The sequence below is a fragment of the Gobio gobio genome (genome assembly GCF_949357685.1).
Source record: "Gobio gobio genome assembly, chromosome: 5".
In the NCBI taxonomy this organism is placed as follows: Eukaryota; Metazoa; Chordata; class Actinopteri; order Cypriniformes; family Gobionidae; genus Gobio; species Gobio gobio.
The window spans coordinates 8,060,554-8,075,706 of NC_137101.1; the positions used below are offsets into that span (position 1 = coordinate 8,060,554).

The 15,153-nt window shown below is 39.6% G+C and overlaps 2 protein-coding genes across 4 annotated transcripts in view; one reads left to right on the forward strand and one right to left on the reverse strand.

The window, feature by feature from the left end:
• Positions 1-5,593, reverse strand: part of ipo8 (importin 8) — a gene marked incomplete at its 3' end in the record, with an annotated part of 41,532 nt that extends 35,939 nt beyond the window's left edge. For all 3 annotated transcript variants that reach the window (XM_079817543.1, XM_079817544.1, XM_079817542.1), the window contains exons 1-3: positions 5,407-5,593; positions 2,906-2,987; positions 2,648-2,804 (exon numbers count right to left, since the gene is read on the reverse strand). In XM_079817543.1, the coding sequence (XP_079673669.1) occupies positions 2,648-2,804; positions 2,906-2,987; positions 5,407-5,490 (323 nt within the window). In that variant the 5' untranslated portion in view covers positions 5,491-5,593. The remainder of the gene's footprint in view (positions 1-2,647; positions 2,805-2,905; positions 2,988-5,406) is intronic.
• Positions 5,594-6,471: 878 nt separating this feature from the next.
• kics2 (KICSTOR subunit 2) lies at positions 6,472-14,312 on the forward strand. The gene is made up of 3 exons (XM_079817644.1): positions 6,472-6,948; positions 8,201-8,489; positions 13,002-14,312. The coding sequence occupies exons 1-3, from the start codon at positions 6,708-6,710 to the stop codon at positions 13,819-13,821; spliced, it is 1,350 nt and encodes a 449-aa protein (XP_079673770.1). The 5' UTR covers positions 6,472-6,707; the 3' UTR covers positions 13,822-14,312.
• Positions 14,313-15,153: the final 841 nt, after the last annotated feature.

Here is a 15,153-nt window from a genome sequence, read left to right on the forward strand (position 1 = left end):
TCAAGTTATAACACCTGTAATTCTTAAAGCCACAATATGTAATTTTTCGCCGCTAGAGGTTTCTTATTCAAAACTAATGCGTAGCTTGATGATGCCTTGATTTCGCAGAGCTTTTATTATGCCACAGTCACCGCTTCTTCCGCTCATGCTTATGTGAGGTAACGCAGCGCTGTTTTATCATATTACATACATTTGAGTGTAGGGATCGACCGATATGGATTTTTTAGTGCCGATGCCGATACCGATTTTTTTTCATCAGCCTTAGCCGATGACCGATACGGGCTGCCGGTTTTCTTTAGCCGATATTTGAAGCCGATACTGCTTTTGTTCCCTCAATTTACATCATAAAAATGACACAATTATCATACAATTTAAAAAAGGAACATTTATTTAACTAAAAAAAAACTATATTTAACAAATAGTAAAAACAGGTGAGGTAGAACAAGAAAAAAAAGAGTTCAGTGGTGAAACTAAATTCTGAAAATAAATATTTAAGCATAAATAAAATAATTACACTATAGCACACAGTATCAACAAGCAAGCAGCATAATAAAGTGCACACTGACGTTACTATACTTAATTTTAAAACTATTTACAACCTAGTCATTTAATGGTTACACTCTAAAAAATGCTGGGTTAAAAATAACCCAAGTTGGGTTGAATATGGACTAACCCAGCAATTGGGTTGTTTTGACCCAGCGGTTGGGTTAAATGTGTGCTTAAAACAACCCAATTGCTGGGTTAAAACAACCCAATTGATGGGTTAGTCCATTTTCAACCCAACTTGGGTTATTTTTAACCCAGCATTGTTTAGAGTGTAGGTGCACTTCACTTAATCTCTTGTAGAGCAACACCAGCGGTAATTCAGGAAAAAATCTCCCAATGCTCCACGTGAAACTTCATTCTTTCGACCTTTTACCATCATGTCAATTCTCAATTGATTTTGATTAATATGCGCGAGAGAGGGAGAGCAAGACAGTTTGAAGACGGTGAGAGCTGCCCTGTGGACGCCTGTCTGTAAATAATGCAGGGAAAAAAATATCGGCGAACGCCGCAGCCTTGTATCGGCCGGCCGATATATCGGTCTAACACTATTTGAGTGTGTTGAAAGTTATGTTATAATGCTACTGTGCGTTCACTCGCTTGTCTATGAGACACTTGTTGCACACTACAGTAAGCTAGATGGATATTAGGCATGGTAAAACATGGTACTCACTGTAAATCAAGAAAACGAGATTAAACAATAAGACTAACTGTGTTGAGCTGCATAACAATGATTTGTTTTCTGTCGATGAATGTCTCCAAACAGTTGCTCACCTGTTCAATTCAATTCAAATTTATTTGTATAGCGCTTTTCACGATACATATCGTTTCAAAGCAGCTTCACAGAAAATGCATCTACATTACAATTTAAATGGTAATTTGTTTAAATGGTAAAATGGTTTAATTTGTACATGTTATGCATTTCAGAAATGCGCATATACAAAGCACACAGATTAGCTAACTATCTATTATTAATCAATGTAATAACTATGGCACAGAAATAAGAATACATGTTGTTAATGAATAGGGTAAAATGTAGACTATACAGTATATATATATATATATATATATATATATATACTGTATAGCCTACATTTTAAAATAATAAACAAGGCTCAAACATCCATTTCATAACAAGCATGTGTGTTATTTTAGTGAAACAACACACTCCAGCCTGTAAAACATTTAAACAATTATCAGTAAATAATGGAAACCTGAAGAAAATAAGAAAATTAAATATTAGTTAAAATATTTGTTTCATATTTCCCCACAAAGATTTGCATATGCCGCTCTGCGCTTTGAGAGGGATGTGGGACACAAGCAGGAAAGATATCTTCTCTTTTCTAATATCTTCTTGTCTTCTCTTTTCTAATATCTTCTTGTCTTCATGTTTTCTCCTGATGTTGCAAAGCAACTGACACTTGTTGTAAAAGGTCTGAAGAGCGAATTTTATCTTCCACAGGGTCAAGACATTTAGGCTATGTTTGTGCTGCCAGAGAAAGCGAAACTAAAACCACCGGTGTGTGTGAATTGCGCTATACAAATAAACTTGACGCACCTTACCCAGTCTATTAACAAGCACAAACTGTGTTAAAAAGAATTTGAAGTAAAAAGTTATCTGTCCTACAGTGTTTTTTCAGCTTTACCACAGTAAAGGATGCGAATAGGAATAAAAGACCTAATATAAGCAAATGAAAGGAAGAAACATTTATAATACCCTTTTAAAGATTGGTGAGACATAAGTGAAGATTTGGGAAAAGAAACGAGATGTCCATGTCCAGTGGAATAAAATGGAGTAGGCCTATTGTTAAAATTCGCGAAAAATCGGGTGACCAGATCGCAAAACAGAAAAAGGCTGACAAAGCTTAAAGCCTAACCCTCTCATTTGGCGTAAATCCAAATCTAAACTTATTATTTCTTTTGTAAACAAAGCTTTGTGCTTCACTCATGTGGTAATATTTATGTAAAACAGCATTCACATACAAAAAAAAAGTGTTTTGGTGGACCAGTGCCGGTGCTACTGAGCCACCGTGGTGGTGTGGTTGTCAAGTTTACCGGCACAGCCCTACATAGAAGCAATATCGTAGTCGCACAACTGACTCACCTTATGGACTCTGGACAGCGAATAATGGCCTCCACCATGTTTTCTCGGATCTGTCCTCTGTCGTTTTCATGGATGTTGAAGGGAAACACCACCTCCCCCAGCGTGGGCTCTCGGTCCTGCCAGTACTGACTCACCATGTTCTTCAGGTAGATGGCAGCTGGAGGGAGAATATGATGTCACTGGCTACTTCATCCAATCAGATTGCACAAAATCTAAAGGGAAAGATCTCAAACACTATAAGAAAAGAGAAGCTCTTACCAGCCTGTCGCACAGGAAACTCCACCTGGTCTGACACAATAATCTGCAGCAGAGTTGGGGCGAAGTTGATGATCTTGAAGGACTGAAAAAAAAAAAAAACAAATCATTTTATGTGACGCATGCTGTCAAAAATGAGCACGGGCTAATTACGAGCGACAGCCAAAACAAGTGAAAAATGCCAAGGTTTTCACAAAAATGAGTTCATTAAGCGATCCCAATGCTCCAAATAGTAATTAAACAGCTAAAAGTATCTTTATTTGTACGTTTTCTAAGAGGAGTACCTTTCCTCTATCCATGAAAAATGCATTTTTTCTCTGCTCGCTTCTTTAAGACTGGCGCTTCCAGCAATACAATTTTGTGAATATTCAGTGAATTCTCGATGGCATGAGTCTGAACCAATGCAATATGATTTTCAAACCCATGCTGATGTAACGGAGGCCAGCTAGTAGTCGCTGTGCGAGTAAACCTCACTCCTCTGATCTCAAGAGACGCTCTAGTGACTGAAGCTAGAGGTTGCAGCCTTTAGCCTCCTTGTTAGAGCGTCCCACTCTCATGCCGGCGGACCCGGGTTCAAGTCCCAATCCCGATATATACACATATATACACAGAATTACAGTCTTATTACAGAATTATATGTCTTGCCGAGTATTCATACAAACATTATTGTTATGTTTTGGTTAACTGTTGGGGAAAAACATCTGATGTGTAACATTATTTTAGATCTGTGCGGTAGAGTAGGTCTTAATATGTATAGGTTGTCTGCTTCATGTTAATCAAACAATTGCAGTATCATGGGGGAAAAGTTGTATATTTTTCCTATAGATATTTGGTTTTGATTTGGTGTGTGCCAAATTTGATGTTATTACCAGGGATTTTAAGGTATGGTTGCTAGGTGATATTGTTTTGGAACCTTCAGAAAACGTCAACTCGATTTTTTCTCAAAATTGACTTTGGTGACTATCTAATTCAAACAGGTATAGCTAGGTTGACCAAACGTCCTGTTTTCCCAGGACATATCCATACAGAGGGGGCATACTTTAAATGTATTGAAATTAATAAGGAATATTTGAGTGAACTTTGAGTATCATTTGAGTATCTCATTGCTGGACCAAGTGTCCTGGTTTTCGGTAATCAAAATATGGTCACCCTAGGTATAGCTCAGTCATTTTGCTGTCCGATTCATTTTGAAGGGATTTTTTAATAGAAAAAATGAAAATAACCAACTCATTTTTGAAAATTTGCTCATTGCGACTCATTTTGCCAGCACGGTCACTGGTTGATGAGTTTGATTTTTGTAAGCAAGTCAGCAAGTCCCGACAAATTATCATACAAATTTGATGGTTTCATGCTACCAGTATCTAATAATTCAAGTCAGAACCACTGAAATAACTCACAGAGCAAAGGTCATTAACCTGTTATCGTTCACCCCCCTTTCTTCGTAAATCGAATATGGAAGACGGCCTGCTGGAAGCTAGATATTTTACTTTAAAAAGTTTTAAATATGAATATTTTTCTTACACAAACCCATCGAATCACTTTAGAAAGCCTTTATTAACTCCCGGAGCCGTATGGAGTACGTTTATAATGGATGGACGCACTTTTGGGCTTCAAATTTCGGGCTGCCATTATAAAGCTAGGATTAGCCAGGACATTTTTTAATATAACTCTGAAAGAAGAATGTCATACACACCTAGGATGGCTTGAGGGAGAGTAAACAATGCGCTAATGTTCATTTTTGGGTGAACTATCCCTTTAAGAAACTTTTAAAAATGAGAATTGTTCATTTTAATTTTTAAGGTGACAGGCTAAATTCTCTCTATAGCAAATATAACTAAGAACCGTTAGGGTGTCAAATGGGATGAAATCAACTGAACTAAAATAATGTAACTAATTGGACTGAATCTTTAAAAAAATTATTTTAGTAGGCAAGCACATCAATTCTCTTAAACACGCACACACACACACACACAAGTTCATCTGGAAGAGAACTGAGAACTTTATATAGAGCGCTTTGCACAGAATTGCACAGAATTGCATCAGTGGTCTGTAGCAATGGAGGTTTACATGCAGCAGAATCAGGACACAATGAAAAATGTCATATCACAGTACAACATCAGACCTGTATTACACATTTCACATCATTCATATGGGTATTATGGGACTACAGCTGTTTTACATAAAACAGATGTTACAATAAAGCACAGGACACAAATATCACTATAATTTAGTCCATAAGGACTGGTTGTCAGAGGAGAACCGCATCTCTCTATTGTTGCACACTGATGCCATCGATGCATAGCAAGTAGTTTGCAACCCAATACAAACAAAATCCATCATCTGAATAGTCAGCAAAGAATAAATAGTCACGCAGTTAGACTGATTAACTATTATCCTGTCTTATGCATTCAATTCAGGCCCTACAACCGCACATTGACTGAAGGCATCTCTGGTCTTTTGGTGCTTCTCTTTCCCAAAGAAACTTCTCCAGATGGATCACTGACCTGGTTGAGTTCATTCTCAGCCGCTAGCCTGAGATTCGGGTCTATGGTGCCCTTCAGAGCCGTTATGATTCGATTGGGATCCATTAGGCCCGATGCGATTGATTGATTTGAATAAACTTTGAACTATCGGACAGATGCGCGGACGATCTCGGATCTTGCACAGGCAGCCCTTCCCCAGTCTGCCGTCAAGCGGCTGTCATCGTCGCAAAGAACAAAGCCCAAGCGAAACGTTTACGGCAGAGGGTGCCATGACAACTGCTGATCGCACGAAAAAAAATTAAAGGGACCTAAAACAAAAAAGCTAAAACATGACTGTGAAATAAACGTTTAAATTGCATCTAAAATGGCGGCCTGTTTATAATTAAAACTGCACAAAAAAATGACAATTAAAGGTAAAATAAAAATGTGTGAAGTCTGTGGAGTAAAAACGAGAGTTTAAAATGGAGGAGAATATGCATTCACACATTCACAATGTATTATTCTAAAACTAATTTTTTGCCCGTTTTTTATTTTTTATTTATTTATTTAGAGTCTTTGCAATAAAATAAGATTTCATGGACAGACACAAATATGACCATGGACCACAAAACCAGTCATAAGACGCACGGGTATATTTGTGGCAATAGCCAACAATACATTGTATGGGTCAACATGATACATTTTTCTTTTATGCCAAAAATCATTAGGATATTAAGTAAAGATCATGTTCCATGAAGATATTTAGTAAATTTCCTACCGTAAATAGATAAAAAAATATATATTATTTTTAGTAATATGCATTGCTAAGGACTTAATTTGGACAATTTGGCGATTTTCTCAATATTTCGATTTTTTTTGCACCCTCATTTTCCACATTTTCAAATAGTTGTATCTCGGCCAAATATTGTCCTATCCTAACAAACCATTTTCAAACATTGACTCTTACGACTGTTTTTGTGGTCCATGGTCACAAATATGTTAAAATATATTTTAGAATGCATTATTAAATAGCTTATGTGTCTGCCTAACTTTCTTTTATAAGATTCGCGTTTCATATACAGACGTGTTTGTCACATTTGGCTTGCCGTAGTGTTGTCATTGAAAAGTGTCATGGTTGCGTTCGGCACTAAGGATGTGCATTTTACCAACAGAAAACGATCTGAATCACTTGAATTCGTTGGTGTGATTTGTTTTGGGTTTTCCAGCGACCGCCGGACACAACATAACGCGTCCTTCGAACAGTTTTAGCGCTCGTTAAATAACGCTGTCGCGTGAATGTGCAGCATCTGTGAGCGCAACGGCGCTGAATTCTCACTGTCATCATGTGTGACACGCAGCGCGAGGAGGAACTGCGGCCGGTTCCCAAAGAGCGAGCCGTGCTCGAGAGCTTCTTCACCCAGCTCGGTATGTTCTGGTTCGACAGGGCGAAGGATTATGTGGAGAAGGAGAAGGACGCCAGTAAGAGCGCAGGAGCCATCTGGGTGTCTCTCCTGGCCGCTCTCGCCCACCTGGCAGCCGCAGAGAAAGCCTACCACAACATGACTTTCCTCGGGCAGAAACTAGGTATGAGAGAAGCGCTTCAAATACTGTATCCTTACTAAAAAAATACTCTGCTGGTACCCGGGGGGTGGGGAAGGGGTTCTGGAAGATCATTTCCGCCACATAAGGGGGGGAAAATATATGCTTTGGTATTTTAATAATGACTAATGTCTAAAATTATGTTAAAATGTCAAGATTATGAGGTCATCATTATGAGCTAAAAAGTGACATTATGACAAATTTAGTTGAGGTTTAAAAAAAAAAATCGAAATTTGCATTCAAAAGTTGAAATAAGATAGCAAGTCATAATTATGATTAAATTGAAATATTTACATTAAAAAATTATAACTACGTGATTAAAAGGTCCTAGTTACCTAATTATTATTAATACTGTTGTTATTATTATTATAAAAAGCCTCAATTATGTGACAAAAGTTATGATAAATAGTCATAGTTATTATGACCAATTTAATTATGAGATAAAAAAGTAATAATTTAGATAAAATCGAAATTGACATTAAAATTTGAAATAAATTCTACTTATGAGATTACATAAATCCTAATCATTATTATTATTATTATTATTATTATAAAACGTCTACATTATGAAATGATCTAAAGTTATGACAAATAGTTAGAATTATGACAAATGTGACATCAATTAAAATTTTTCATTATTTGTCAATTATGGGTTTTATCTCAATTATTTCTTAATGTCTCATAATTTCCACATTTTATCTAATTATTTTGATGACTTTTTATGTCATAATTCTGATTTACTTTTATGTGGTGGAAATTGGCTTCCACGGGTACATACTTTTATTATGCTAATCATTTAGTAACATCATGGTAAGGTCATGTTTTTGGACCAGTTCCAGGATAACCGTGTTTTTTTTTTTTTTACATGCCATAGTTGTAATACCATGGCTTTTTAGACATATTATCCTAGTACATGTAACCATGGTAATGTCATGGTTTTGAATATGCCAAACATGTGGTATTATTACCCTGGTACATGTAAAAAATATACACTGTACATGTATCGGGCAATATTTTTTGGACATGTCATAAAATAAATATGTAACCCACGAGAGAGTAGTATAATTTAAATACAGCAGATGGCGCCATGTGGCTATACATAATACATCACCATCTGTTTGGTCTGTTATTGGCTTCATATTCAAGCTGAAACACTCCAGCATGGTTTTAATGGCATCATATTAATATGTGTGTGTGTGTGTGTGTGTGTGTGTGTGTGTGTGTGTGTGTCATGCAGGTGGTCAGTCATTCTTCAGCCGCAAGGATTCCATCAGAACCATCTATACGTCTCTGCACAACGAACTCAAGAAGGTGGTCTCCATGGGCCGCCACACATCCGGAGGCTCCACTCTCAACCTGGAGGACCTCCTGTCTCATTTGTCCGAGCAGCTGTGTCACTTCACGCAGGCCAGGATGGAGATCGCAGACTTTTACGAGAAGATGCATTCTCTGGGCAGCCAGAAGACTGTGAACTCTGAGGAGCTGGTGAGCACGCTGGAGACCGTTTTGCAGAAGTACAGTTCCAGGTGAGAGGTGTAGTAGTAGTAGATCCTTCCTTACGACTTTGTTTTAGTGTCATTACACTGAGAAACAATTATTAAATCAATGTTTATTTCATATATTACTCAAATGGAACATTTACTTTTAGATTATGAGTATCATTTTCATTTTGTTTGCGTGTACACGTGTCTCTGTGTTGTAGTGTGTTATCTACACCACCAGGGGGAGCCTTGGCTTGCCTTGCTCACAGTCACCCTTTATTTATTAGCCAGTCCTTCCAGAAAAATGTGGCTTTTTTTTGTGTGATTGTTGCGGGCAAAAATCCTTGATTATGCGGCACGTTTTCTTAAAAAAATGTGATGGAAAATGCGGGATTTTTATGCGATGAAATTGCGGGAACTTGCAAAAACTGCGGTTTGATGAAAAAGAGAAAAAAAGCACTACATCACAGAAAGTGCTGGGAATATTTAAGTTCTTGTCTTGTTTTATTGAAGACCTTAATAAACACATGGCTCAAATTTACTAAACATTGAGTCAAACAAGTTCTGTAGCTTTACAAAAGGAATATGCTACAACTTCTGAAAAAATGAATAAATAACTTCCTATTTTAGAGAGGTAGCTATACAAAACAGACATTTGAGTGCTTCCAATGCACAAAGTGCAATCTCTTAAAGGCTTAGTTCACCCAAAAATGAAAATTCTGTCATTAATTACTTACCCTCATGTCGTTCGACACCCGTAAGACCTCCGTTCGTCTTCGGAACACAAATGAAGATATTTCTGATGGCTGATGGCCATCAGATGGCTCAGAAAGGCCTCCATTGGCACAATGCACTTTACACTCTCAAGACCCTTAAAAGGTACTAAAGACGTCGTTACAAAGTCCATCTCACTACAGTGGTTCTACAATAACTTTATGAAGCGACGAGAATAGTTTTTGTGCTAAAACCTTTTGTGACCGATTTCAAAACACGGCATCATGAAGCATCATGAAGCTTCGAAGCGTTATGAATCAGTGAGTCGATTCATGATTCGTATCGCGTGTCAAACTGCTGAAATACGTGACTTTGGCGATCCAAACTGCTGAATCGACTCACTGATTCATAACGCTTTGAAGCTTCATGATGCTGTGTTTTGAAATCGGTCAACACACCGGGAAACTGCTTTGTGCGGTCTTTTGCTGTTATTTTTGTTGGCAAATGGGAAAAGACTAACGCGACCAGGTCCGCTCGCCATGATGACACATACGCATCTTGAGGTTCACTTTCAACATTCAACACTTTTCCACAGAAGGCGGTCGGCCAAAAGTTTACTTAATAAAGTTATAAATATGAATATTTTTCTTACACAAATGCGTCGATTCGCTTCAGAAGGCCTTTATTAACACCCCAGAGCCGTGTGGAGCACGTTATTTGACGGGCAGATGCACTTTTTATGGACTTCTAAAACAGAGCAACTATGAATCAAATTCTAATGCTTGGATTAGCCTGGACTTGTGTAATATAACTCTGATTTTATTCGTCTGAAAGAAGAATGTCATATACACCGAGGTCGAGTAAATCATGGGCTAATTTTCATTTTTGGGTGAACTATCCCTTTAATATATAATTAAGTCTTGGACTATGGTGACATTGAAATAAATATATAATATGTGTGTGATCTATACACGAGCCCAGCACCTGCTTAATGACATCTGAAGCTGAACGCGCTCCCACTGACTGCTCAAGGTGAACTCTGCACTTCACGGAAAGAAGGATGCCAAATGTTGAGTCATCGCTGGAGTAGAAGAGACAAGATCTCACAAACATTATCTGATCAATTAATCAGTCAGCCAACTGCTCAGCAGAGATTCAGCTCCTGCCAGCAGTGTGACGCTTGAGAGGGTCCTGACCTTGAGAAATCAGCTTTGAACTGCTGGCCTACAAAGAAAAAGCATGAAGCTTTCCCAAACACTTCCATTGGCTGGCCAAACAGTCCCGCCCCAAACTCACACCATTGGTTGCCGTGTTGGGCTGGTCAGGATATTTTCCTAACACCAGGGTTTACAAATGACTGGTCTCTGAATTCAACTGCAATAGAACGTATTCCTCTGTAAGCTTTTTGTTTTCGTGAAGAAGCTCCCTTTTTTCTTACTCTCTCTGTCATTTCCTCATGCTCTCTTTCTGGCTGCCTGCTAAGACATGTAATTAATGATCAGTCAGGGGTGAAGAATTTTCACGCTGCTGCTGAATGCAGGAGATGTAATGAGCTCTATGCCACCCTGCAGTATTCATGACTTTCTCCAGAGCTAATGAGCAAAGAGAACAAGCTGGCACGCCGTCGATAGCACAAACACAAACAGGACACACAGATTGCAGGATTACAGAGATACTGACAATCATCCACCATCTTACATCGAGTTCCATTACATGTAGGGCTGCACAATATTGGAAAAAACTGGCAATGCGGTAGTTGGACCGCAAGATGACTTGAATAGCTGTTTTTGAACGACTTATTCTTGAACGAGTGCATTTAAAATTAAAATTATTGTAAAAATCTGAAAAAATTTAATCAACCCACACATCAGTTGTAAACAGAAGCTCAAGCATGTTCTCTTGACGTGCGAGAACCAATGAGGTTCATTCTTGTGTTACGCATCACGTTTGAGCTTCTGCAAGGACCAATGAGGTTCATTCTCGTGTTACGCAGCACATTTGAGCTTCAGCAAGAACCAATGAGGTTCATTCTTGTGTTACGCATCACGTTTGAGCTTCTGCAAGAACCAATGAGGTTCATTCTCGTGTTACGCAGCACGTTTGAGCTTCAGCAAGAACCAATGAGGTTCATTCTGGTGTTACGCATCACGTTTGAGCTTCAAGAACCAATGAGGCCCATTCTCGTGTTACGCATCACGTTTGAGCTTCAGCAAGAACCAATGAGGTGCATTCTCGTGTTACGCATCACGTTTGAGCTTCAAGAACCAATGAGGCCCATTCTCGTGTTACGCATCACGTTTGAGCTTCAAGAACCAATGAGGCCCATTCTCGTGTTACGCAGCACGTTTGAGCTTCAGCAAGAACCAATGAGGTTCATTCTGGTGTTACGCATCACGTTTGAGCTTCAAGAACCAATGAGGCCCATTCTCGTGTTGCGCAGCACGTTTGAGCTTCAGCAAGAACCAATGAGGTTCATTCTCGTGTTACGCATCACGTTTGAGCTTCAAGAACCAATGAGGCCCATTCTCGTGTTACGCATCACGTTTGAGCTTCAAGAACCAATGAGGCCCATTCTCGTGTTGCGCAGCACGTTTGAGCTTCAGCAAGAACCAATGAGGTTCATTCTCGTGTTACGCATCACTTTTGAGCTTCAGCAAGAACCAATGAGGTTCATTCTCGTGTTACGCAGCACGTTTGAGCTTCAGCAAGAACCAATGAGATTCATTCTCGTGTTACGCATCACTTTTGAGCTTCAGCAAGAACCAATGAGGCCCATTCTCGTGTTACGCATCACGTTTGAGCTTCAACAAGAACCAATGAGGTTCATTCTCGTGTTACGCATCACTTTTGAGCTTCAGCAAGAACCAATGAGGTTCAATCTCGTGTTACGCAGCACGTTTGAGCTTCAGCAAGAACCAATGAGGTTCATTCTCGTGTTACGCATCACTTTTGAGCTTCAGCAAGAACCAATGAGGCCCATTCTCGTGTTACGCATCACTTTTGAGCTTCAGCAAGAACCAATGAGGTTCATTCTCGTGTTACGCAGCACGTTTGAGCTTCAGCAAGAACCAATGAGGTTCATTCTCGTGTTACGCATCACTTTTGAGCTTCAGCAAGAACCAATGAGGCCCATTCTCGTGTTGCGCAGCACGTTTGAGCTTCAGCAAGAACCAATGAGGTTCATTCTCGTGTTACGCATCACTTTTGAGCTTCAGCAAGAACCAATGAGGCTCATTCTCGTGTTACGCAGCACATTTGAGCTTCAGCAAGAACCAATGAGGTTCATTCTCGTGTTACGCAGCACGTTTGAGCTTCAAGAACCAATGAGGCCCATTCTCGTGTTGCGCATCACTTTTGAGCTTCAGCAAGAACCAATGAGGTTCATTCTCGTGTTACGCAGCACGTTTGAGCTTCAGCAAGAACCAATGAGGCCCATTCTCGTGTTACGCATCACGTTTGAGCTTCAACAAGAACCAATGAGGTTCATTCTCGTGTTACGCATCACTTTTGAGCTTCAGCAAGAACCAATGAGGTTCATTCTCGTGTTACGCAGCACGTTTGAGCTTCAGCAAGAACCAATGAGGTTTGTTATCGTGGATCAAGCAGGTTCGGTTGAGCTTCTGTTTATGTTCGCTGATCAATGTTTAAATGTGAATAAAAGCCTAAATTAAATCTGTTCATCATATAACGCGATCGAGTCTCTTCAGAAAATGTGGACTAAACTGTTTTTTTTTTTTTTTAAGTCATAATCGCAGTATTGATTTTGTTTCGATATATTGCGCAGCCCTATAATTCATGGGAGGTTGTATCTGTAATCCCTGATGGCCAATTCGTTTCTTTCAGATTCCACCATCCAATCCTGAGCCGTCTCGAGAACAGCTTCCAGATGGAGGTGGACGTGTTGACACAGCTACTGCGATGCCAGGCGCAGATCTCCGAGTGGCATTTCCTGCCGTCTCTGCTGAACCTGCACGGCGCCCATTCCAAACTGCAGGCATGGGGGCAGGTGTTCGAACGGCAACGAGAGACCAGGAAACACCTCTTCGGAGGACAATCCCAGAAGGCTGTGCAGCCGCCGCACCTCTATCTGTGGCTGCAGCGCCTCCAAGCGACGCTCCTGGCCAAGTTCAGCTTCTACTTCCACGAGGCTCTCAGCCGGCAGACGTCACAGTCCGAAATGAAAACCCTGACGGCTCGCACCTCCCTCGATTACTTCGGCAAGATCTCCGCCTTCATCCGCAAGCACGACGCTTCCAACGTCTCCTTGGTCTTCGATAACCGTGGCTCTGAGAGCTTCCAGGGACACGGATACCACCATCCGCACTCGTACCGTGAAGCCCCCAAAGGCGTGGACCAGTTTCCGGCCGTTGTGTCACTTCCCGGCGGAGAGAGGCCGGTCACGCACTGGCCCAACGTCATCATGATCATGAGCGACCGTGCCACGGAGCTCAACGCTCTGGATAAGGTGGTCCACTTTTATGACGATAAAGTCCAGAGCACCTACTTCCTCACGCGGCCTGAGCCGCACTTCACCGTGGTGGTGATCTTCGACGGGAGGAAGTCAGAGAGGGACTCGCACATCGTGGCATTCCTGCAGGAGCTGACGGGATCGCTGAGGAACTCCAAACCCTTCACTACACTCAAACCAGGCTCCAAGGGCTGAACTTCATCATGTACTATTTGTCAACCCAATTATAGTTTATTTTAAAAGGATGTTTCAGGTCGATATCAGTTGCCGTTGCTCTTTTATTCACTGTGCTGCTGAAACCGTTTTATCCTTTTCCCTTTGAACAATTATTAAAGAGGTCCAAAAGCTTCATGATTCAAACACTTTCAGACCAAAGACGAATCACCGCTGTGAACATTAGTCTTGTTTTTAATGTGCTCACAAATGAGTGTTCCGGATTAATTGGACTTGCTTTACTGAATATGAAAAGGGACCCATTGCAATGAGGGATTTCCCCTTTTATTGTTAATTTGCTATGTGTAACACATTTTAATAGCCAAGCCTTTGGTTTTAATGTTTTGCCTGTTTTCTCCTCCTATTGTGTACATTTTCACGTCTGAAATAAAGTTTGGATTTGTGTATCAGACTATAACTGTACTGACTTCTTCCTCTCTGGGAATAAAATTACAGTTGTGGATAATCTTTTCATATAATACTGCAGAATGCATTCTTTTTGAATTCCACATATGTTTATTTGGTAACATTTCTTATCTTTGAACCATGATACATCTTTTTCAGGATTCTTTGATGAATAGAAAGTTCAAAAGAATAATATTTGAGAACGAAATCTTTTGCAACATTATCCGTTTCCACTGACACTTTTGACCTTTCTTTTCAACCATTCCTGGTTGCTTTTAAATGTGTTTTAAGGTCATCATCCTGCTCAGTCTTAAAATGACCTAAGACGATACTCGCATTTAAATGGTGCATCAAGGGTTGAGATTCATTATTTTCTTGTTATGGTTCACTGCAAACCCAATGAAATGCATAGGTCACAGCTATACATATGAGAGTTGACGGCTGTACTCAAACACAGCAGAAAGGATGCACCAGCTTGCATTTGAAAAGCGGATGAAGATTAATATAAATCAAAACATTAAAGATTGATGGCTTTATACCCATAACACAAGACAGAGAAAACAGGCTCCATCTACAAATCGAAAACCACAGTGGTGTCCAAAAATCTGAGACCAGACCAGAAAATCTTGGCTTTAAAATAGAATTTAAAAAAATTTGATGTTAATTAATAAGAAATATTTCAGCTAAAAAGTTGATCATGTGACTTTGTATAGACTGTCAGATTGTTCCACTGAAGCTCAAGATGCTCGCCGGATCATCTTAAATCATGATTTCATGCAGTTAAAGAGAGATCAACCAAATACTTCGACATAATGATATTCACATTATATTTTCAATTCAATATCTGGAAATAGTAGTATAGTATTAAATTGTAATAATGCAAAACAAGAGATTTTCACTTGTGGACTT

Excerpts from the sequence above, each read along its gene's own strand:
- kics2 (XM_079817644.1), top strand. The coding sequence starts at position 6,708 with ATGTGTGACACGCAGCGCGAGGAGGAACTGCGGCCGGTTCCCAAAGAG. Across the intron at positions 6,949-8,200 it reads TTTCCTCGGGCAGAAACTAG|GTGGTCAGTCATTCTTCAGC; the intron begins GTATGAGAGAAG and ends TGTGTCATGCAG. Across the intron at positions 8,490-13,001 it reads TTGCAGAAGTACAGTTCCAG|ATTCCACCATCCAATCCTGA; the intron begins GTGAGAGGTGTA and ends CGTTTCTTTCAG.